Here is a 22,390-nt window from a genome sequence, read left to right on the forward strand (position 1 = left end):
TGCACTAATCTGGACAAAAATGCCTCAACAAATTTTTTTAGTGTGATCAGTAGTACTTCGTAGTAGTAGTCCTGGTTTGGACAAATACTTGGCACTCCCAGCTACTGCTGTAGTCAGTGGAAACCATGCTTTGAATATTCAATATTAAATGCAAAATATTAGAAAACCCCCAATTCTAGTAATTTAAAAATAGGCAACCAAATCAATAAATATTTTTTATTTTAATTTCTACATGCATCATTTTTTCTCTCATCAGTCAAATAGAAGTTTCTTCTTATCTCACAGAAAGTTTAAAAATAAACGACAAAACATTACATAAAGAGAATACTTCATTGCAAATAGCTAAATAGCTTCATCTTCAGTGATGGCTTAGAGAATATGTGCACTATATTAAGCACAAAGGTTGTACATTTGATAATAATGAAAAAAGTTTTGAAGCAACCACCATCCATCCTGTGTACTAAAAGACAGAGAGGTAGGACAAGGGAAAGAAGTATGCATTCCTATAAAGTAGCATCATAACGCAAATCCATGGTGAAGCAAATCAGGGATGCATAGACAATGTATGCTTTTATATTTCCTGACTTCTTAGCTTTTGAGCTTGAGCCTTACTGTATTGTTCTTTCAAGCGTTTTCCCAAGGGGGTTGTTTAAATTTGCTTACATTAACACATACACCTTGCAGTAGGTTTCTCCACGTTAGTCTGTAATGCTCTTCAGCTTCTAGTTAAATGATTTATTCTGCTCACTTTCAATCACTTAAATTACCCTTTTTATATTAATAATGAGTATATTTACATAATGCTTTAATTCCAAAGCATTTGAGTCAGATAGTGACTGCTATGCCCACCAGTGCAACTCAGCTTCCTACTGTTTAATAGTACAGCTAAAATATAGAACTGGACTTGCAAACACAAGGGATTCTTTCTAAACCTACTCACTATGTTCCTGTATAAAATCATAGAATGGTTTGAGCACATGGACAGGAGGTATCCAATTAAAACTACTAGAAGTTATACAGAACTGAATTATTCAAATAGGGATTTGACTAAGTTTGAAGTATTAATACTTATGTCACTGAAGTTTCTGTGTTATCAGAAGAATAGCACAGTTTTTTATTGTTGCCTTCCTTGAATTTTATTTTCATATGGGAAAAAACCCCATCTTACTTATCTACGGGCACCAAATTCTATACATACTGTTTTTTTGGATCCCCGTACCCAAATTCCAATTTCTGCAGCTTCTACTATGTAATAGGAACACAGCCTACAACAGGATGGCTGCAGACTGAATTTGATCTTTCTGTGATTAACAGCCTTGCATTACTGCATCATACCCTAATGCCGTTCCAGGAAATATTTCTGGGATGCGTGTCTTTGCAAATAATAATAATTCTTTATAAATGTTTACTAGACAGATGTTTGTGGTGTGTATACCCTTATGCTGTCTAGTCAAGTGATAGTACAGGGTTTCTTTTTTGTTTCTACAGATGTTCTGTTGAAGAAAAAAATCAAAAGACTATTTTTTTAGTTTGCTAAGAAGTTAAAGAAAAGCCAATGGCTTGTTGTACAAAAACTCTTGAAAAGCTTTAATCACAGTGCTGATTCACTTCCCGACACCAATTCAAATCTTAGCCTTTCATGCAGAAGTAATAGAATGCCACTGCACAGGATTTCTTCTGGCTCTGGCATCTCATGGTGTGCAGTACAAGTATTTGTTCTAGCTAGCAGCTGAGGAGATACCTAGTAAAAATGAATAATGAGCCTGAATGAGACTGACATTTTGGGAAATTCCTGTAACTCAAACCTTTTAACTATTTTATCTGTCCACAAAAAAGCAAGACTAACACCTAGGTGAAACTACATGGAGGTATCTGAATTTTCTCACAAGGAAATTTTTCAGCCTGGAACACACTGCATAGGTAAATTGGTTTTGATATTTTAATTTTTTTTTTCCAATTTCTACTGTTAAGGGTCACTGTGAGGGATGTAGCAGGAGAAGGCAGCCATTTATTAGAAAACTGACTTTTAAAGTGTCACCCACAAACTAACTAGCATTTGCTATAATCAAGATTGCATTAGTAGAATAAACCTAACTCTACTTTTATTGTTTCTTATTAAGAATGAGGAATTCTGGAGAGAGCCACATTGAAATATAAGTCAGTATTGGAGTTGATAACTTGCACAATAAATCAATTAAAACTGGAGATTATGGAGCCTTTGATGTCTCATCTAGGTAAAGAGACTTGGAGCCAGTTAACAGAATAACAGGCTGAAAAATTATTACAGAAATTTCTTATTGTAGCATATTCTAGTAAAATATTAACACTCAAAAGCAACCTTGTAGGGTTTTTTTCTTCTGCAGAATGCAGGACCTTAGTATCATAACTTTTCAAGCATTTATGGGTTACATAGCATTCAAGCAATTAAAGCTGAGGCCTGAAGACATCACTATGATAACCCTTCCTGAACGTCTGCTTTCTGTGATATGGCATCTATGAGTTTCTGCATGACGGCCCAGATTCTCAAATGAAAAAAATACGAGGTTAAGCATCCAAATACCCCTGGGATGGGATCTGTACTCTTTATTGGAATGATAGCATACATAACAGCGAAACACTTTGTTACAACATGCATTAAATGAGATTTGTAACCGAGATCTGACACTAAAAACCCCGTACAGTATGTAACATGGGTCTCATCTGTTGCTGATGTTAATCCAAGCAAGCATAATGTAAACATGGTATAATGCTTCATTTCTCTTTAGGCATACTGCAGGGTATAAGCCATGGCAACTGGGTGGGTACAAAGAACTTTGCTTCTTAAGTAAGATTTCATTTAGCTTGCATCCCTGGACTTCAGTGCAACATTCACAGCTTCCCTTGTAGACTTGATCCTGACACTGATAGGAATTACAAATAGAGATAACCTCACCTATACCTCAAATTAGAAGTTAGGCACAGCTAAGCTACAGGGGAGATCATCTTACCAACCACCTCAAAGGAAATGTTTGTTTACTGGAAAATACATGACCTTAGGGCAGTCAATAGCATTACTGCACAAACAGTTCTGCAGCAATCATCAGCCTGCTGGATCAAACAGCCAGTGTCTGACTGGCCACCGCTGTGCAGGGTCACAGGTGCCTGTCCTCAAGGCTCCTTTTTACCGCAGTTCTCGAGAAGTCCTAGATCTTAACCTATGCTTCTCTGCTGCACTTCTGCATGCACTGCATACCAGATCCATGTGCTGGTCGCCTTTATAGCTCTCTGCTTGCCTATGGCTTGATCTGTTGTTGTGTTTTTAAGCTTGTTAAATATATGCATAGGGAGAAGTAGCCATTGGACCACAAAAGACCAGCCATGCAGAAAAAAACCCACTTTATTACTCAGTACTGCATCTGATATGTTCCAACAAAGCAGAGTAACACTTCTAGCTTTGTTCCTATCTTATATATATTTTGTTTCTGCAAATATTTTTGCAAACATTTTCAGCATCTGGTATTTGACAACCAAGACAGACCTTTATGCCAGTTAACCAACAAGTTCTTAAAATAATATTCTCCAGGTTCATTTCTCTGGCCTAGTTACATTTTTTAACAATAGCAACTCAAGCAAAATTTGAGTATTTGCAGCTTCCTGTCTGGCTTTCTCTCTGCCCATTCTCAACAGTAATGTGCTTGATTTAAATCCATTACTTCCAGTCACTATAATGTTCCATTTCCTTTTACCTTTTTATTTCTCCCTCTTTTTTTTTCTCTTTTTTTTTTTTTTTGGGGGGGGGGGAGGGTACTGTCATCTCTTCGGTTTTGTTTTTTCTCCTTTTCCTATTGCAGCTCTGCCTCTCCTTCAGAATGGCTTTTCTCCCTTTCACACTGCTTCACACATTGTTGCTGTTCAGAACAGATAAGGACCTATTTGACAGAGCTCCTTTGTTGTTTCTTTTTTTTTGTCAGAAAGGTGCAGAAGACAGCCTATTTAATCAAAGGAGATTCCAGGCCATTATGCTCCTTAGTTTTTCAAAGCAAACTCGTATATTCAGACTTCGTTACAAATAGTTCAAATTAAATTCAAGGTCAGAAAGACTGAGGCTAACAGAACTAATTTCCCCCAATTTACCCTTTTTAATATGTATTCTTTCCACATATAACTATACTGAAATGATTACACTTTCTATGATGCTAGTGTTACTGGACTCTAGAAAATGGATTTTAGTTATAGGAATGTATTATTAGTTATTAAATCAGTAACTATTAATTTAATAATGGTTAGTTATTTGAATATTTTAATGGTGGGCACAGGGGGAGGGATTTTTTCCAAGAAGCTGTAACTTACCATCTTTTCCCTGCCTGATTGAAAGCATAGGACAGCAGCAGCAAACTGTACACATTGAAGGATCCTGACTGCAATTCAGTGTGAGACACAGGAGCAAAGTAATGCAGAACTTGCATGCACTTACACTCAGTTAAATAAAAGTTGACCGTAGGGAGACGTTGGCATCTGTCACTGAAGACATGTTTTTCACTTGGCAGCTTTAAAAATAAGCTCTAGTGTACACTTACAGTTACATCCAGATTTATTTTACAGATCATGTCACTCTGCAGGGCTTATACACATACAGTGCTGGAAGTCAAAGACTGTCTTTGAAAATTAACCTCTATATTCAGTTATCGGTAAACTCTAAGTGAACTGACACTGGCATTTGAAAACATACTTCGAATTTCTGATAGTATCTTTCATCTTCAAAGCATTTTATAAACGATTCTGTTTACAAAAATGACAAACTTGTAAGATCCAGTCAGCTCCAAGACAGAAAAAAGTAATCACCTATCAGGGAGGAACTAGCAGTTCCACTGTGCATGTAGAAGGAATTTTATCTCAATCAACAAGGGCAAATTGGCTTCCTGCTATGAAAAAAATTAAGACATGAGTTAGCTGGCGTCCTAAAGATACCCTTCAGCAAATTCAATAAACTTTCATTACAAGTTTTACTTGTTTTCTTTCAAACCAGCAGGTTCTGGCATAATATAAACTAGGATTTACTTCATCATAACTTATTAAACAGCAAGATGTCAAAAGTAAATCAACATTACATCTCAGGGCATAAAAACACAGCTGAATAATCAAACGGATTGCCTCTTCCAGCCAAAACCAACCAGCTGCATTTCTTATCCTGATTAGATCACTTTGAGTAATATTTCCAAAGTCTGTGGGAATGCCCAAAATAAGCAACTGAATTAACGTTTTTTTAGTACACTTGGATAAACACATGATTTTACTATAACATGAGAGATAAATCTTAGGCTGAATCAAGTAGTAAGCTTCTGTAGTTATTTTATTTAAAGTATGTGTTTACCTCGCAGAGTTTCTCAGTTGTAGCAACAGTAACTTGCCTTTCTTTGTTGCTTCTTGAAAGAAACTCCTTCATGTTTCTAAACTTACAGGTTACAACACACCTCAGCATCCTCTTCTCACCATGATTTTTGCTACTGAACTTTATGCCAATTTTCCTGTAATGGCGTTTGCTTGTCTCTGTCAAATACATTTCAAATAATAACATGGAAATATATTGGAAAATAATACATTGTTACCTCTTGTACATTTGGAAAGGTATTCCAAACCTCTTTTTTACTGTATTGTATATACTTAATTTTGTACCATATTTGATTGGAAACTATTGATATTCTCTGTCCTTAGTGACTTTCTTAACCCCTTGCAAGAGAATCCAGAGCTCACTGTGAGTACTGTTGGGTTTCTTAAAATAATAGTTTTTGTAGTCTAAGGATATAAAAGGAGCAAGACTTACAGGAAAAGGTAGTAACTTTTATCAGACGAATTGATTCAGACTGAAAAATGGAAAAGCTGTTCAGGGCCTTTCTTCACAAGTATTTCCTCTGACATTACTTTTTAATTTAATGCAACAAAAAGAAGTATTTTAGGTATTGTAAATCTGCAGGATATTCTGACCTTGAATCTCAAACTCAGGAAAATATTTAGCAAGTCTTTGTGACTCCTACCTACAGCTGACAAAATATTCTAAGATATTCAGCAAGTTATTTAGTAATACATTCCAACACTATTACAAGGCAGTGTCAAATGGCATTCCAAGCTGGATTTCACACACAGTTAGTGGGGATTAGGGAGAAGAATCTCACCGGATTCTTTTAAAACACAAGATCTTTGACCTTCAGGTTTACTGAACCCTAAATACCAGCATGTTAAAATACCTTGCTGACTGACAGGCAGTAGTGAAGTGTGAAAGGCAAAGAGCTAGAAGCATCGCAGAGTTTCTCTAACTCTATCGAACTCCAGTTTTCAGGTGAGACTGTAGTTACATTCTGACTTCTCCCTTCCTGTTCTCTCTGATCCTCTCCTCAATCTTTCTTATCACTATGATTCTCCAAATACTTGTTAAGCCTGTCTAGGGACACTGCAAGGTAATATAAAAAAAAAATTACAAAGTGAGAAGTGATGCTCAGGGAATAGTACACAGAAAGTTCACAAGGACACAGTGTTCTTATGCAAACTGAGTTAGTGAAGTCGGTGCAGTCGACACAACTATTCTTGCCAAAAGTAACATCAGATATGGAGTAAAAACAGTGGCTTAATGTTTCATCTGCAAAACCAGCCATCCTGACCAAAATACTTCCTAAAGCGACATTTAACAAACAAAAGAGAACAGTCAAATCTATCGTATAGGCATGCAAGACCTGTGAATCCTGCGTGTGCCCCAAAACAACAGAAGTGACTGACCAGAGAAACAAAATCTTTTTGGACCTGTGTTTGGGAAGCTTATGCCAGTAAGTACTTCAAGTCTTCAAAAGTCTGTAAAATGGTACCATGGGTAGGTTTAAAAGCTTAAAATTGGAGAATGATGCATTTTCAAGACAGTTTTGCAACTGGAATTTGGGGGTACAGTTCTGCAACAGTATCCTTAGGCAGAAGGAGCAGCTTTTACACACCTGATACCCCCAGCGTTGCAAACAAAGTGGGACGCTGCTGTTAGAAAACACGGCGGGGCTGAACTGAGTGTTGTTTGTTAATGAAATGCCTTAATGAACCATGGTGAAGGGCCCTTCAGTTTTTAGGCTTTGGCTTTAAGAGATTAAAACCGGGGTGGGTGAACAAAAACGGAAACCCCTAAAAACCACGAAACAAAACCCCCAAACACCCCGCAGAGGAGGGGAGCGCTGGGTACCGGCGGTGCGGGAGTGCCCGGCGGTGCGGTACCGCTGCGGGCAGCCCCTGCCCCCCCCCGCCCGGCCCCGGCGGAGCCGCGAGGGGTACCAGCGCTACCGTCCCTTTCTGCGGTTTGCTTCGCTTTCTCCTCACCCTAAGACTTGTCTGTGTTCCTATATATTTCTATGTTATTTCCAATTCTTCTGCCATCTGCAAGTTTTCATAGCGCAGGCCCCGTTAATCTTCACGTGTAGGGGCTCCCAGTCTCCTGGACGTGAAAACCGACCCTTCCTCCGTGCCGGGCGCCCTGCTCGTTCGGGCTTTCGCCTCCGAAGGGTCTCGGGGGCTTCCAAGGGCGCCCGGGCGCTGCCCGCCGCCCTTCCCGCCCCGGCCGAGGCGCGCACCGTCCCGCCTGGCACCGCCGCGCCTGCCGGGGGTGCAGACCCGCCCGCGCCGCTGCCACCCGGCCCCGGCAGCTCCGAGCCCGGCGGTTCGCGTTCCCCGAGCGGATTTCCCCGCGGGGCTGCCGCCGGTGCCAGCCGGGAACCGTTCTCGGGCGGAATCTTGCTCCTGGGGCGGCTGTTTCCAGCCGGCGGGGAAAGCTTTGGGGAGGGAGTGGCGGGGGCTCGTGCCGCCGGCCCCGCCCTGGGGAGCGCGGCGGGCGGGGCACACGCGGCCGCTCCCAGAGGTAACGGCGCCGGCGGGGCGGGGGGCACCGGGTCTGGCGCCGCCTGCGGAGCCGCCCGCCCCGGGGCGAGGAGCCGGGCCCGGCGGGGTAGGGGATGGCGGCCGCGGGGCTCGGCGCGGCTGGTAGAGCGGGGGTGGGTGTGCGCCGCCGGGCCGAGCCGCCGCTCCGGCTGCCGGTGGCCGTGGCCGCGCGGGGCGCCGTGTCCCGGGCAGCTGCGGGGCCTCCCGCCCCTCCGGCGCAGGGCAGGCCGGCAGCGCCGCCGGGGAGCGGCTTCCCTGCGCCCGCAGGTGAGGAGGAGGAAGGGGGGCAGTGCCGCCGGCTCTAGCCGTGCCCGCTCGCTGCGCCCAGTGGCGCCGGCGGGTTACCGGAGGGGGGCGGCGAATAACGCAGGAGAAGCTGCCGCCCTGCGCAGCGTCACCGGCTTTTCCCCGGGAGAAGCGGCCGGCACGGGGCGGGGAAAGCGGCGGCCGCTGCCCGGTAGCGGTTTTCCTACATTAAACTGCCTGGGACAGCCGTTCGGCTCGGTCACGCCGCTGACGGGCCGTGCCAGCGGCTAGAGCTCCTGTTCCGTGGGTAGAGCCTCGAACAGAACTTGCTTCTCAAGCAGGAGGAAGGGAGGAGAGGCGCGTTCGCTGTGCCGAGCCCCCCTCGCGTTGGCGGTGGGGACCCAGCGCCGCTGCGGGGCTGCGGGACCCGCCGGGCAGCAGCCGCACCGCGGCCCCGAGCGCCGGGCTGTCCCGACCCCATGCGCCGCCCGAGTGCTGGTGCCCAGGGCCTCGGGTCTTCCAGGTGTGCTCATGGGAGGAGTGTGTGTTACACCTAATAGGAGGATGTTCAGGACTGGGCACGGTTACTCGGGGCTCGGAGGCACGCGGAGATGCGAACTCCGTGGTCCGCAGCCGTTCAGCTGCTGCTTCCAGGAAGCAACTTGAAGGGGTAAAAGGAAACAATGAGGTCTAAAATGCTGGTACCGACAGCATCCTGTGGTGAGATGCTTATGAATTTTGGTAGCTTACCAAATTTGGTAACTTTTATAATTACCATTTTGGTAATTACCAAAACTTTCTTGGGGGTTCTTTCCTAAATAGTTCCTTGGGTGGGGCTGTAAGGTAATAAAAGTCTTTTTCAGAATAAATTGAACTTCCTTCGTCTGTTTTTACATTATGAACTCTTAACTTTTCCATATATAAAGGAGCCTTGTTCTCTATCGATTTTTAAACATTTTGCTTTAGATAGGTTAATCTGAATTTTGACTGTGTTAAAATCCTTCAGATGATAGTGCAGCATCTTTGTAGGATACTGTCAGCGAAGGAAGGGACGTGGAGAAAATAAGTATTACAAGAAGAAAAGGTTTTTCCACTTGAAAAGACACCCTGGGTGCATTTGCAGAAGAGAGGCATGTGTTTTCCCCAGAAGTGCTGATGTCCCTTTATCCAAGGGTGGGGTTTTTTTGTTTTGCTCTTTTCTTTGGTGGGTTCACACCCCACCCCACCCTCTTCCCATCAAATGATCTCCAAACTTAGGCCTCTTGCTTCCAAATTAGCTGCCAGCATGTGAACCTGGATGCTGACAAGTTGCCTCGTGAGCCCTAAGGTCTGTCAGAATGCTTATTTTGCTTATTTGAGGGATTAGGGTCTGCAGTCTCCACAACCATGAACTAAGTTTTGAAGCCAAACAAAAAATACGTGCTTATAAAAACAAAACCAAGAATTAATGTAACGAAACTTGGGTATTTCTAAGTGATGATATTGTAGGCAAATTCTTTTGCCAAGATGCAGTTCTTTGTATGCTTTAGATATAATACAATATAGATGATATAGAAATAAGTTTTTATTTAAAATACTCACTGAGGGGGGAAAAAATTTCTTTCATGTTATATGGCCTGGTAGAGTAACCAGGGTCCCTCATGATTGTTATGTGTTGCAGAAGTCTGGTTTCCACAACTGATTATTATGAAAAAAACCTCAAGCAATACATTCATTTACTTGAAATGAATTAACATTTCAGTGAGTATGATAAATTTTATCTTGAATTTAGACACAAGTATATTTCAGCTGCATGAATAGCCATATCTCCGTTAGCCTTAAAATGTCAATGACTGAGCTTAAATGGAGTTGCGGCAGGTTTACACACACACTGTGTCAGCTTTGTTTCTGTCGGTGTGTTGCTTAACTGGGAAGGGACATACGGAGTCTTGATTTTAAAATACTTGGGTAAGAATAAATAGAAAATGCTAACAATAGTACATCTGGTTTTAATTTTGGCCTTTTCTAAGGTAGAAGCACTAAGAATTATTTTCCATTTTGTTTTACTTAGGGCTCAGAGATGGATTCATCAGAACGATCAACAATCAGAAGTGAGCAGAAATCCAGGTAACTTGTGTTGCAAACCATCTCTTAATGAAAATCTGTAAATACAGTGCAAGTACGTGACTGGAGATTGTGTACGAGGACAACATAATGCTTGAAAACTTAAACTAGTTTCTGGGATCATTTCATCTGCTGACCGAGTGCTTCATACCCAGTCAGGTTGTTTGTGAGGAATAAATAGTACACTTGCTGAGGGGAAACAATTTGTGCTGAATATAGCGGGAAGGCATGGGGGACTATCAGCAAAGTGTTATCTGTAGGCATTAGCCAGCAATCTTATCTACATGTTTATTAATTGCTTTGCCTGAGGCCATTTCTAGTTAAACATTATAGTTTTAGCTAGGTAGATTGTGATGATTGTGAAATAAGAGGTGTTAAGCATCCGTGTTACCAGATTAACAGGAATTAAAAGTCTGTATAGGTAGTTTTGAAAGTCAAGGGAATTCTAAGGTTCTGTATTACTGAAGGCCTTGTTTGTGTATAGTGATTTCACTGTATGGTTTAAATGTGTTTTTGCTTCTTTGCAATGTAATCATGAAAGCCAGACTTGCTCTACAGTTTCTAGTGCTGGCTGGCACAGCAAATACTGATACAAAACCGAACATGCCTTTGAGAGTAATTTGTGGTTAGTAACATCTGAATAGTGGGCTAGATGAGCCCTTGATCTGAATAAGTATGACTGTTCTTACGTTCATGTATCCTAAAGTGCGAATAAATGACAATAAAAGATACTGCTTTTTTTCCCAGAAAACCGAAAATTTGTTTCTTTGAAATATTGTAACTTGTCCCCTTGAAATAGTTCTACTTACTTTCTATCAGACATAATATGTATTAGGTAAATCATTGAATAGTCCTTTGACTGCTTTTCGTAAAATTTCATTTGAGCTGGTGTTTGGCTAGCCCAGTGAACTGAAAATTGGTGATTGTTGATTTTGATCTATTAAGTGATTTGAAGTTGTTGCTGGTTTTTGGCTTAAATTAATTATGTGCACTTGTCTAAAATGGCAAAAAGACTTAAAGTATATTGTCACTTTGGGGAAGGCTGTGAACTGCGGCCAATACCATTCTTCTCCGTAGAAATGGAGAACTTGGTTCCGTGTATTTTGCACAAGCACTGACAGCTCATCTGGGCTTCCTGAGTCAGTCATGAGCTCTTCAGGCAAGTTAGAAAATGCGCTGTAAACAATGAAGATTTTTGTTTTCTATTTTATAGAAAATTCTTAAAAAGTCTAATACGAAAACAGCCTCGGGACCTTCTTCTTGTAATTGGAACTGGGGTAAGTGCTGCAGTAGCCCCAGGGATCCCAGCGCTGTGCTCCTGGAGAAGCTGCATTGAGGCTGTAATTGAAGCAGCTGAACAGCTGGAGGTGCTTCATCCAGGAGATGTTGCTGAATTTCGTAAAAAAGTAATCAAAGACAGAGACCTGCTTGTGGTTGCACATGATCTCATCAGGAAAATGTCACCAGTGAGTATGTTTATAATGTCTGTTAATTTCTAACATCATTATATACTTTTGTTATCAACAAAAATTCTTTTCAGCTTTCTAGCTTGGGATTTTTCTGGTAAAAATTGAAATGTTGATGGTAATTGTATAGTATGCTGTACATTTTGGAGAGGCTAAAAAATGCTTCATTTTTAGTGTAAGTTTTTGTCATAATTAATGCAAGCAAGAGTCCTGAGCATGTTTCTTGGAACTGAAAGAGGAATTTATAGCTCTGCTGGCTAAAACTAGAGGTACCCTGAAAACACAGGTAGAGGTGACCCTACTGATATCCTGGGATCACGCAGAGTTCATCACCACTGCAGGTCACACTTCACTGAAGACAGTCTGTACATACCCAATTTCTCAGCCGCTCATCTTAGGTTCCAGAGATTTTCAGATTGTGTTAATAGGTTTGCCAGGTCTTCTGGTTGAAATAATTAGGGTGACATACTTACTGCTAAGTTGTGGGATGTGTTGAACGTTTTGCAACACGTGGTGAGCTTCTCTACAGGCAAAATGTAATAATAGCCTCTCTTGGCAGGAGTCTGCATGTATGGTTAGGCTTTGTAGCAGATTTAATGATTAATACATTTTTCTCAACCCGGAAGGAGTGGGGGAAAAAGAAAATAAAAGAAAAAAAACCTACAACCCTTTAGTATATCCCAGGCTCTGAATCCGGGGAATAATTTTAGTACACCAACTGATTTTCAGTAAGTGTATGCTTCAGTAAAAGCATAGAAACCTCACCTTTCTCGGTATGTAGTTAGGCCAGTGACGATATGGGGGTTATAAAACAGACTTTTTTTTTCTCTGTGTAATACAATTTATTGAATAGGAAGCTGGTATATTTTATAGAACTGTAACATGTTCCTGTCAGTCTTGGCAGAATCTCCGGGCAAATGCAGCCTACGCTTTTAGGAAAACGTACATTCATGTTTAGAAGTGATGAGTGAGATTTTAACTGTAGCAAAAATTTTTGGTTTACTGTAGCTGTACGACAGTGGTTTGGTTTTCTCATGGAAACTTATTTTGAGCTACATTGTGGAGGCAAGAGCACTTGAATAATTTGAGACCGGTTTTGATGGTTTTGTACATTCAGACCTTTATGCTTGGTATACTGTGTAAACCCTCTTGTAAAGAAATGCTTTGGCATTAAGTAGGCAAATGATGTGGGTTTTCTGTTGGAGGCAGTTAAAGTGGTGCACACGGTCCTTACAAAGTGTTCGTGTTTTTCTTTCTTCAGCGTACTGGGGATATGAAGCCCAACTTCTTCCAGGATTGTTTAATGGAGGTGTTTGATAATTTAGAACAACACATTCAGAATCCTGTTGTTCTGCAATCGATCCTGAGACTCATGGAGAGAGGCACAATGGTTCTGACTACAAATTATGATAATTTACTTGAAATATTTGGTCAGCAACAGGGTAAACCTATGGAATCTTTAGATTTGAAAGATAAGGATAAGGTATGATGAGAGCAGTAAATTTTTTTGACTTACCGGCTTTTAAGCTTCACTGAAAGATGTTTTCCTGTTTAAAAGTGTCAAGGTTAAAACTTCTTAGCATGTCTGTAAGCTAACAAGTAGATGCACAGACGTTTATTTTATGTGTCTTTTTATTCTGAATAATCTGGTAACAGTTACCGAAGTGAGTTTCAGTGACGCATTTACCAACCAATCCCTCCCTTGCCCCCCCAGACCCTCCCCCCCCCCCCAACTTATTTATGTGAAGTAATTGTTACAATCACAAATACTATTACATCTACCTGGTAGTTATTTTGCTGTTCCTATCTCTTCTGTCAGCATTGCTGGAACTTGCTTCTTGGCTGAATGCTTGTTTAGACCAAAAAGCCAGTGATATCTTCAGTATCAGCAATTTAGCGTAAGCTGTGTAATCAGTAATTAAAAGCATCTTTTGCTGCAGAAAAGTGCAAAAGAGTTTATTTCTGCTTTAAGTGGTTGTGTCAGTTTGGACAGCTGTGTAGTTTTGCCGAATCTCTGTTATTGTAGTATAACAAAAAAATGTAACTTGCATAATTTGCTTTAGGTTCTTCAGTGGGCAAGAGGTCATATAAAATATGGAGTTCTTCACATTCATGGCTTATATACAGATCCCTGTGGAATGGTGCTAGATCCCTCGGGATATAAAGATGTTACTCAAGATCCTGAAGTTATGGTTCGTGTGATCTTTAAAATTTTTACTATGTTTTGCCAAACTATTTTATTGCAGTCACTGCATGCACATTACCTAAGGCTAGGGTTTTGCTAGATCACATAGATTAAATAATTGGGGCCCAGAAAAATGGCACTATTATTGAGAAAGCCAGCTATGCTGCTAGGGCAGTGTATGCTCTTGTATACTGCTTCTTCGTAAATCGCAATCAAAATCCTCATCTGTATGTCATGGTTTTGGAGTTCTTTTTATTTATCTGATGAAAAAAACATTAACCCCAAAATATGAGAAGCCAGAATAAGGATTCATCACCGCCTGATTGCTTAGATGAATTATTTATATTTTTATGGGCTTGAGCTGTTACCAGTTCTGGATCTTGGACTTAATGTCATATTTTAGGTATTTTAAGAACTCAAACGTTTGGTCAAGAATATTAATTTTCCTTATTTACAGATTGACCTAACAGGAGCCTTATATTCTGTCATCATAATTCTTTTAATTTAAAATGTCCTTACTGGAAATACTTATGTGTGTACTTGATTTTTGTATGGTAACTTTGATTTTGAATATAATTTTTTTTGTAGAAACGGTGCTTACGAAAGGTCAGTTTGCCCTGATTCTAAATGATATGCTTAGTTCAGTTCAATAGTGATGTCTGTTCTGCTTCTCCTTTTAAGTCTGACGTACTTTAAAAGTTCTGACCTTGACCTTTTGACTAATGAAGTAAATGGAGCTCTCGTGTGTTTGTTAACAGGAAGTCCTTCAAAATTTGTATCGAACCAAGTCTTTCTTGTTTTTGGGCTGTGGAGAGACCCTGCGTGATCAGATATTCCAAGCTCTTTTTCTTTATACAGTAAAGAACAAAGTAGATTTAGAACATTATATGTTGGTGCTTAAAGAAAATGAAGACCACTTTTTCAAGCTCCAGGCAGATATGCTGCTGCACGGAATAAAAGTAGTGTCCTATGGGGACTGCTTTAAACAATTCCCAGAGTATGTACAAGATCTGACTGCTCAAATCTGCAAGCAGAGAAGTCCAGGTAATGTGTCCTCTTTAATAAGAAAACTTTGAGTAGGTTCATAGCAGGATGTCATGTCTGAGCAATCAGCAGCTGGTCTGAGGTGTTGACCTTACGTGTACCAAGCAGCAGGCCTGTGCAGCATCTTTGCTTATGAGTGGTGTGCAGAGTTGAACACATGACAAAATTGCAACCAGATTTCTTTCCATAAGATCTGTGGATTCTTGCAAATTTGATTTGTAATTGGGAATTTGTCGTTTTGTTAGCATTTGACTAAGATGTTTACTTTGTGTAATTTTTTGGCGTGAACTACTCCAGTGTATTACTACATTATATGAAATATGACACGTAAGTAAAAGAGACTAAAAGAATTGAAGGAGTTATCTGGTGGGATAAGCTTGTTGAGCCACGATATCTGGTTAAGCACAGAATGGGAAATTAAATCAGTACACCCACTAGTGTTTGGCTCAACACAGTTAAGGCTACAGGGGAGAAAACCTGAGTGTGAGCGTAATGTTTTGTGACAACAGAAGAGGCTGTGGAATAATACTCAATTTGTGACAGGGACTGGCATTCTGTACAAGGTGTTTTAATGCCAAAATGGGAAGTAACCCAGTAGGTTTGCTGAAGCTCCTGCGTTGACAGGGAGCTAAACTTTACTAACTAGGTCCATCTGTGTGCTTCCCCTCCCTGCTCCCTTCCATCCTGTTGTCTCTTAGCTAGTAAAATTCCTTAGCTGTAACAATGAAGAGCTTTTAATACAAAACCAGGGAAAAATAACAACTATATTTAAAGGAGAGAGATTTCGTTAACGTTTTCCAAACAAGGACGGTTCTCCTGTGGCTTATCCGGAGGACTGAGGAAAATAACTAAATGACCTTGGGAAGAATACTGTTTCACAGCTCTTTGGCTTACGATGTCAGTGAAACTGTTTTGTCTGAAATGACTCCCAAGTGGCGCATAGCAGGAACCTTCCCCTTGCCCCCTCCCTAAAAGAGAATTGCAGTTGTATGCCTGAATTATCTGGATGAATATTGCATTTAGACTGGATTAGATTTTTCATTCCATGAAGGCTAGAAAAAATATTTAGCACAGCATCTGGGTTTTGGGAAGTTTGCAGACAAGTAAAAGTAAGTTGGGGTGCAGTTTCAGACACTGAACAAGCCTCAGCTTTCTAATTTGTTCTTTGGCGTACCACTGTTGATGGATGTGATGGATGTACTTTTAATAGTCTGCACGGTGTCTACAGCCTGTTGAGTCTGGAGTATCCAACTTACTGCAGAGCAGACCTTGATATTAAAACAGAGTGGGAGATATATTTATGTAAGTTTTAAATGGAAATGACTGCAAAGTCAGACTATAATGCTCCCCTTCTTACTCAGTGGGATTACTGGCTGGCATAACACTTGCAAGAAGAGGGACCTTACTCTGACTTCAAAATCTTGTTGATCTCAGTCAAAATCCCAAACAAAACTCTTTTCAAATGTGTGTTACTGTTGTCTACATTGCCAAATTGTCAGATTTCATTTTTTTTATGCTTATTTACACAGTCTTTTAAAAATAGCAGAAGTTTGTTAAAAGGTTTATATGAAAAAAAATGAAAAATGCAGGCCCTGATCCCGATAGGGTACCTCAGCCGCCCGGACAGTCTGCTGGAAAAGCAGCACAGAAAACTGCAAGCAGTTTACTGAGTGCATTGAGGGCAGCTAGTACAGGCGCTGGAGGGCCCAGCCGGAGGAGAGGCGCTGCTGGACCTGTGGCTCAGTAGTGGAAAGGTCAAGAGCTGCTGCCTGAGCTGCAGCAATCATGCCCTGGTAGAATTCTCAGTCTACAGATGAAGCAGATGAAGTGGCACTATCCATTGTGTTTGAAAAGTCATGGCAGACTGGGAAAGTTGCCAGTGACTGGAAAAGAGGAACATAACCCCTATTCTTAAGGAAGACCTGGGAAACTACAGGCTGGTCAGTCTCACCTTCATGCTGAGGAAGATCATGGAGCAGATCCTCCTGGAGGTGATTGCTGACAGCCTGCATGGCTTCAACTAAAGGCAGATTGTGCCTGACTAATTTGGTGGCCGCCTCCAACAGGGTCACAGCATTGGTGGATGAGGGAAGAGTGAATGACTGATCTACCTGGACTTGAGCAAAGCATTTGTCAGTGCCCTGCATGACATCCTCGTCTCTAAACTGGACAGACACAGATTTGATGGGTGGACCCCGTGGTGGATAAGGAGTTGGCTGGGTGGTCACACTCCAAGAGTTATGGTCAACAGCTTGGTGTCTGGTGAAGACCAGTGATAAATGGTGTTGCTCAGGGGTCCATATTGGGACCAGTATTATTTACCATTTTTGTTGGTGACATGAACAGTGGGGTTGAATGCACCCTTGGCAAGTCTGCCAATGACACCAAGCTGAGTGGTGTGGTCGACACGCTGGAGGGAAGGGATGCCATCCAGAGGGACCCTGACAGGCTTGAAAGGTGGGCCCCTGCGAACCTTAGGAAGTTCAACAAGGCCAAGTGCAAGGTCCTGCACATGGGCGATCCCAAGCACCAATACAGGCTGAATGATGAGTGGACTGAGAGCGGCCCTGAGGAGAAAGACTTGGGGTGTTGGTGAATGAGCACCTGAGCGTGGCCTGACCATGTGTGCTTGCAGCCCAGAAAGCCGGCTGTGTCCTGGGCTGCAGCAAAAGAAGTGTGGCCAGCAGGTCAAGGAAGGCAATTCTCCCCCTCATGAGACCCCACTTCCCCACTTGTAGTACTGTGTTCAGCTCTGGGGCCCCAGCATAAGGACATGGACCTGTTGCAGTGCGTCCAGGGCAGGGCCACAAAAATGACCAGAGGGCTGGAGCACCTCTTCTGTGAAGACAGGCTGAGAGAGTTGGGGTTGTTCAGCCCGGAGAAGAGAAGGCTCTGGGGAGACCTTACAGCGGCCTTCCAGTGCCTGAAGGGGGCCTACAGGAAAGCTGGAGAGGGGCTTTTTATCAGGGGGTGTAGTCATGGGGCGAGGGGGCAGTTTTAAACTGAAAAGAGGTTATGCAAGGGAAAAATTCATTGCTGTGAGGATGGTGAGGCACTGGAATAGGTTTCCCAAGAGAGGCTGTGGGTGTCCCATCCCTGGAAGCGTTCAAGGCCAGGCTGGATGGGGCTCTGAGCAACCTGGTCTAGTGGGAGGTGTCCCTGCCCGTGGCAGGGTGGGTGGAACTAGAGGATCTTTAAGGTCCCTTCCAACCCAAACGATTCTGTGATTCTAAATACAACCTTGCTGTTTTGGCATGTTGCATGAAAGTATGAAAACTTTCTGAATGCTAACTTGTGCTGTTGGTGTCTCTTATACTTCCCTAGATGCTGATCGAGTGGACAGCACAACACTGTTGGGTAAGTAGTGTTCTTATTTTCACAGAACGTTCCATAATGTATCAGAGATAAAGTCTTTTATTTACAAAGCCATTAAATGATTAATGTGCAGCACTCTGATTTAGCTCTGGAAGTCTGCTAAACAGATTCTCTTCTTACCCTCTTTCTTTCTTTCTACATATTAGCAGGTAACTGCTGGATTTCAGCTGTCAATAAAATGATAAATGATAGAATGGAAAAGCTACAGTAAATGTATATAAAAAAATTATTAACGCTGATCAGAGTATTTAAAGATTATGAGGCCATGAGGTTTTGGCCTACATTTCCAGATGTTTGTCTGACTATTTTGAATGTCTTCCTTAAGAAGGTATAGAAAAGTGAATCTCAGGCTTAAACTTGTAGTACTGAAGGTGACTTTGGCTAAGCATTGTTCAGGTATCTTTGTGATACTTCTGTGAGTAAGCAGAGCAATAGTACATTCCGATTTATGGTGTAAAATAGCAAAACTTCCCTTTGAAACAAAGCTTGAAGTGAAAAAGATTACACTTCTAAGATATTTGTGCTGCTGCTGCAAATACCATCAAAATCCTATAGAAGTATCATTTCATTATTGCACGTGAGGGTCTTTGGCATTGCAGGAGATGAAGAACCCCCACTTTGTCACAATCAAAAAATACACACTTATCCAAGATACTTGTGGGCAGGCGTAAAGTCAGAGATTACTTCTTGTGATTCCAACTAGATTTTAAGCTTATCTGTCTTGCAGACAAGCTAATAAATCCCCTTTTCAGTAAAGTATAATTAGGCATCAATGGAGAAGAAAACAAAAACTTGAGCACAACTTATTCCAGTTCTACTTCACATAAAGCTCCTTTACTAACTTCTTAGTGCCCTCCTTACAAGTAATTTTAGTACCCGTTTTGTATTTTGGAATTTTGGATTTGTATTTTGGAATACATAGCAAGTAAAAAAAATTAAAATTGTTCCTTAACACAGATTTGTGTAATTCCCCATAAAAAGAATGATCTAAATGTGTCATCAGGATGGATGTCCTGATTTTTGAAGGAGTTTTCCTTCTGTTCATTTTTACAGCCCAGTTATATTGTTTATACTTTCACCGGCAGCTCACACCAAGAACTCTGAATAAGGGATCCAGACTTCTTAAAGCAGCGTCTCACCTGTGAACTCCACAGGCATTACCACACAAAAATGAAGAATTATTTTCTTCAAAAGATTAATTAGTAATTAATTAGCTGCTTCCTGTTTTATGTGTTAGCACCAGAACTTAGTGCTGGGGAAGAGCTTGAGATGAGCTGAAGTGGTTGCAGACTTTCAGTAGCGTTAGTGTTACAATTCAGAATCCAAATTATCCAAATTAATCCAAAAAATACAAGAACCTCAGTGAACCAGAATTGTGTTTATCTTAGTATTTGGTGCTTGTAATAAAAAGTATACAAAGCACGCGTATGTAGCAACATTAAAATATTTCTTCCCCCTGCTTCTGCCTCCACAGGAACTTCATGTGTGGACTGTGCTAAAAGGAAGTTAGGAGAAAATGGCAGTGACTCTCCTAAGAGAAGCAAGCAGTCAGATCATGATATCCCTACTATTTAATGAGGGAGAAAAAAGAACCCACCAAACCCAACCCAGAAGCTTTTTAACAGCAGGTGTTTTACATCTGCTGCCTGGAAAGTTTTGAGCTGAGTATTTCCATGGTTTTAAGTGGAACAAAAATTGTGCATTTTAGCCTTTTCTTTTCTAGAGCTGTAAATTTATAATGTATGTAAAGCTTGAGAGTCGTACTAGTCACTCTGCAGGCATTTCCATACTACTAAAACTGTATATGCAGGGTCACATAGAAGCAGGTACAAGTTTTCTGTGCCTGTGCTTCAAGCCAGTTGGACCAAGCTCTTAGTGAGGTGAAGCCGCAACAGAGGTGATGTTTGAATCCGTCAAAAATGGCTTTGGGCATACCTGTGACTACCTGTTAGTTGCCTTTAATACGAAGGGGGGTTGTATTCTTTTCTCACGAGCTGATCTGCAGTTAGGCTGCTGGAGGTTGAACTTTTCAGGGGTCTGTCAGCACAAGGCTGCTTGCACGCTTCAGCTTCAGCTCCCTCAGCTGTTAGGAACAGGGAGTGTTGTTTCATGTTTCCAGAACCCACATCACAGTAACCTGATGATTTTACACTTCAGCTACAAGTATGTGGTTTTGTTTGTCAGTCTGTTAAGGCGTGAGATCACCTGGGGAGAAAAGGATGCACCATATGTACATGGGAGCTTGCTGACTTATTTGCAGTGTATTCCTATGGAAGTATTTTAAATGTTTAAATCATAGAATGTGCTGTCAGTTATCTCTGAAAGAAGATAATGGATAGTCTTAACACAGCAGAATTAAACCCCGTTATATCTAATTATGTATCTGTAGACAATCTCTAGTGTGTAAGTTTGACTTCAGTGGAACTACTCAAGTGATTAAGGTTAGGCACTGCATTAACTGTTGTTTTTTTCTGAGGAGCTGCTACTTCACTTACCACTGAATTGTCTCAGCACTAAACTGACATAATTGCTAACACTGGTATTCTGAGATTTTCTGGTCAGCTGCCTCTCACCTCAGTGTCTGCAGGGGAGCGTGTTCAGGACTGTTCCTTGTCCTGACGCCGGCACATTCCTATCTGGCAGTCCTGGACAAGGCTGCTTCAGCCAGGCTTCTCTACTTACGTTCCCTCGTGGATTTGATCTGTTGCACCTTCTGAGATCACATCACACTATAATTTTTTTTTTTACAGGGGGTGGAAGCGATGGGTCTATCAGATGACCTTTCCCTCTGAATTGTGGTATATCAACCCTTCACGGCCGTGTCACAAAAACAATTTCGGCTTATTCTCCAGCATGTATGTGTGCAAAGTGAAAAGCTTAAAAGTGAAGTGCGTGCTTCTTTCTAGACTAGTAACTACCAAGATGGGTAGAGTTTCTGTGATGTGGAAGTCTCTCCCCGTTTTGAAGTAGGTGAAGGTCTGAGGAGGTTTTACTTAGGAAAGCAATCTTAAACAATGCCTGCGCACTGACTTTTGTCTCTTCAACCCCAGAAGGAAACATCCAGTTGTCTTTTATGACTGCCAGTCTGGAAACCTGGAGTTTAGTATATGATATAATTGCTATGGACCTCGTAAGTGGAAGTTCTCATGGTTTCAGCTGTGTTTTAAAAGGTAAAAATCAATAGCAACACCAGCCTGAACATAGACCATACATATCCTCTCCTTTGAGAAACTTATTTATGATACATCACTTTTGAACATTAAGTCATTTAGCATCAGGCATAGTATTATCTGTAAGACTAACCTCTGAAATTTGCTTCTCTAGTCAGTATGAATTGGCTGTTTTCAAAAGTGATCAGTCATGCTATTTTGGATGCTGATCTATCAGCTTAGAACACTTTAAATTGTTGCTTCAAGCTGTAGCAAAATTAATCAGATGAGATGAGCTATTTATGACCCTGATTACTGCAATTATTCAAGCCCAGCCCTGAAGTTATGTAACACCTTATCCTGTGCCTGCAGTCAGATCCACATTAAGAAATCATATCCCCTCCCTTTGGCAACAATCAACTTACACCTAGCATTGGTGATTCTTCAGTTTTGTAGACACTGTTGAACTGCAACGTGTACAACAGCCTCCCCTGACTCAAGTGCCATTTATCTGTATCCTGAAAAGCAGATAAGTAAGGCAGTGGTTATTTTAATGCCTAGCATACACAGCAAGAAGGTAGAAATGCCTAGTTTTGTTTTTCTCCCCCCCATCAAAAAATATATTTTAGTCATCTTAGGGATGAGACTGCCTTGAAGCTACCTTGGGGTTTAAAATACAGTCAAAAGGGACAGAACCTGCAACTTGTTCACTTAACAGATAAATGGAACAGACAAGTAACTAGTTTAAGGCCCTGTTCAAATTATTACCAGAGTGCTGTGAAAGAACTAACCATACAAATTGGCATGTTAAATGATGTTTGCCAATTCTATTGTAGAGGGCTCTTTTTCTACTTCATATTTTTATAATCATAATAATAAAAACTGAAAACAAACTTGCTATTTATTATTTTATTTTGCTCAAGTAGTGTAATAAAGGTGAT

At 41.4% G+C, this 22,390-nt stretch overlaps 1 protein-coding gene across 5 annotated transcripts; it reads left to right on the forward strand.

Annotated features, from left to right (window-relative positions):
* Nucleotides 1-6,662: 6,662 nt before the first annotated feature.
* On the forward strand, nucleotides 6,663-22,342 carry FAM118A (family with sequence similarity 118 member A). Of its 5 annotated transcripts, none has more exons than XM_037389599.1 (8): nucleotides 6,663-6,794; nucleotides 10,178-10,233; nucleotides 11,444-11,696; nucleotides 12,958-13,179; nucleotides 13,760-13,888; nucleotides 14,640-14,925; nucleotides 18,250-18,282; nucleotides 19,775-22,062. In XM_037389599.1, the coding sequence occupies exons 1-8, from the start codon at nucleotides 6,789-6,791 to the stop codon at nucleotides 19,873-19,875; spliced, it is 1,086 nt and encodes a 361-aa protein (XP_037245496.1). In that variant the 5' UTR covers nucleotides 6,663-6,788; the 3' UTR covers nucleotides 19,876-22,062. The 5 variants fall into 5 exon arrangements, with proteins under 5 accessions (XP_037245496.1, XP_037245497.1, XP_037245499.1 ...); XM_037389600.1 differs by lacking the exon at nucleotides 6,663-6,794 and adding an exon at nucleotides 7,799-7,861; XM_037389602.1 differs by lacking the exon at nucleotides 6,663-6,794 and adding an exon at nucleotides 7,944-8,148.
* The last annotated feature ends 48 nt before the right edge of the window (nucleotides 22,343-22,390 follow it).

Source organism: Falco rusticolus, chromosome 5 (genome assembly GCF_015220075.1).
Source record: "Falco rusticolus isolate bFalRus1 chromosome 5, bFalRus1.pri, whole genome shotgun sequence".
Taxonomy (NCBI): domain Eukaryota; kingdom Metazoa; phylum Chordata; class Aves; order Falconiformes; family Falconidae; genus Falco; species Falco rusticolus.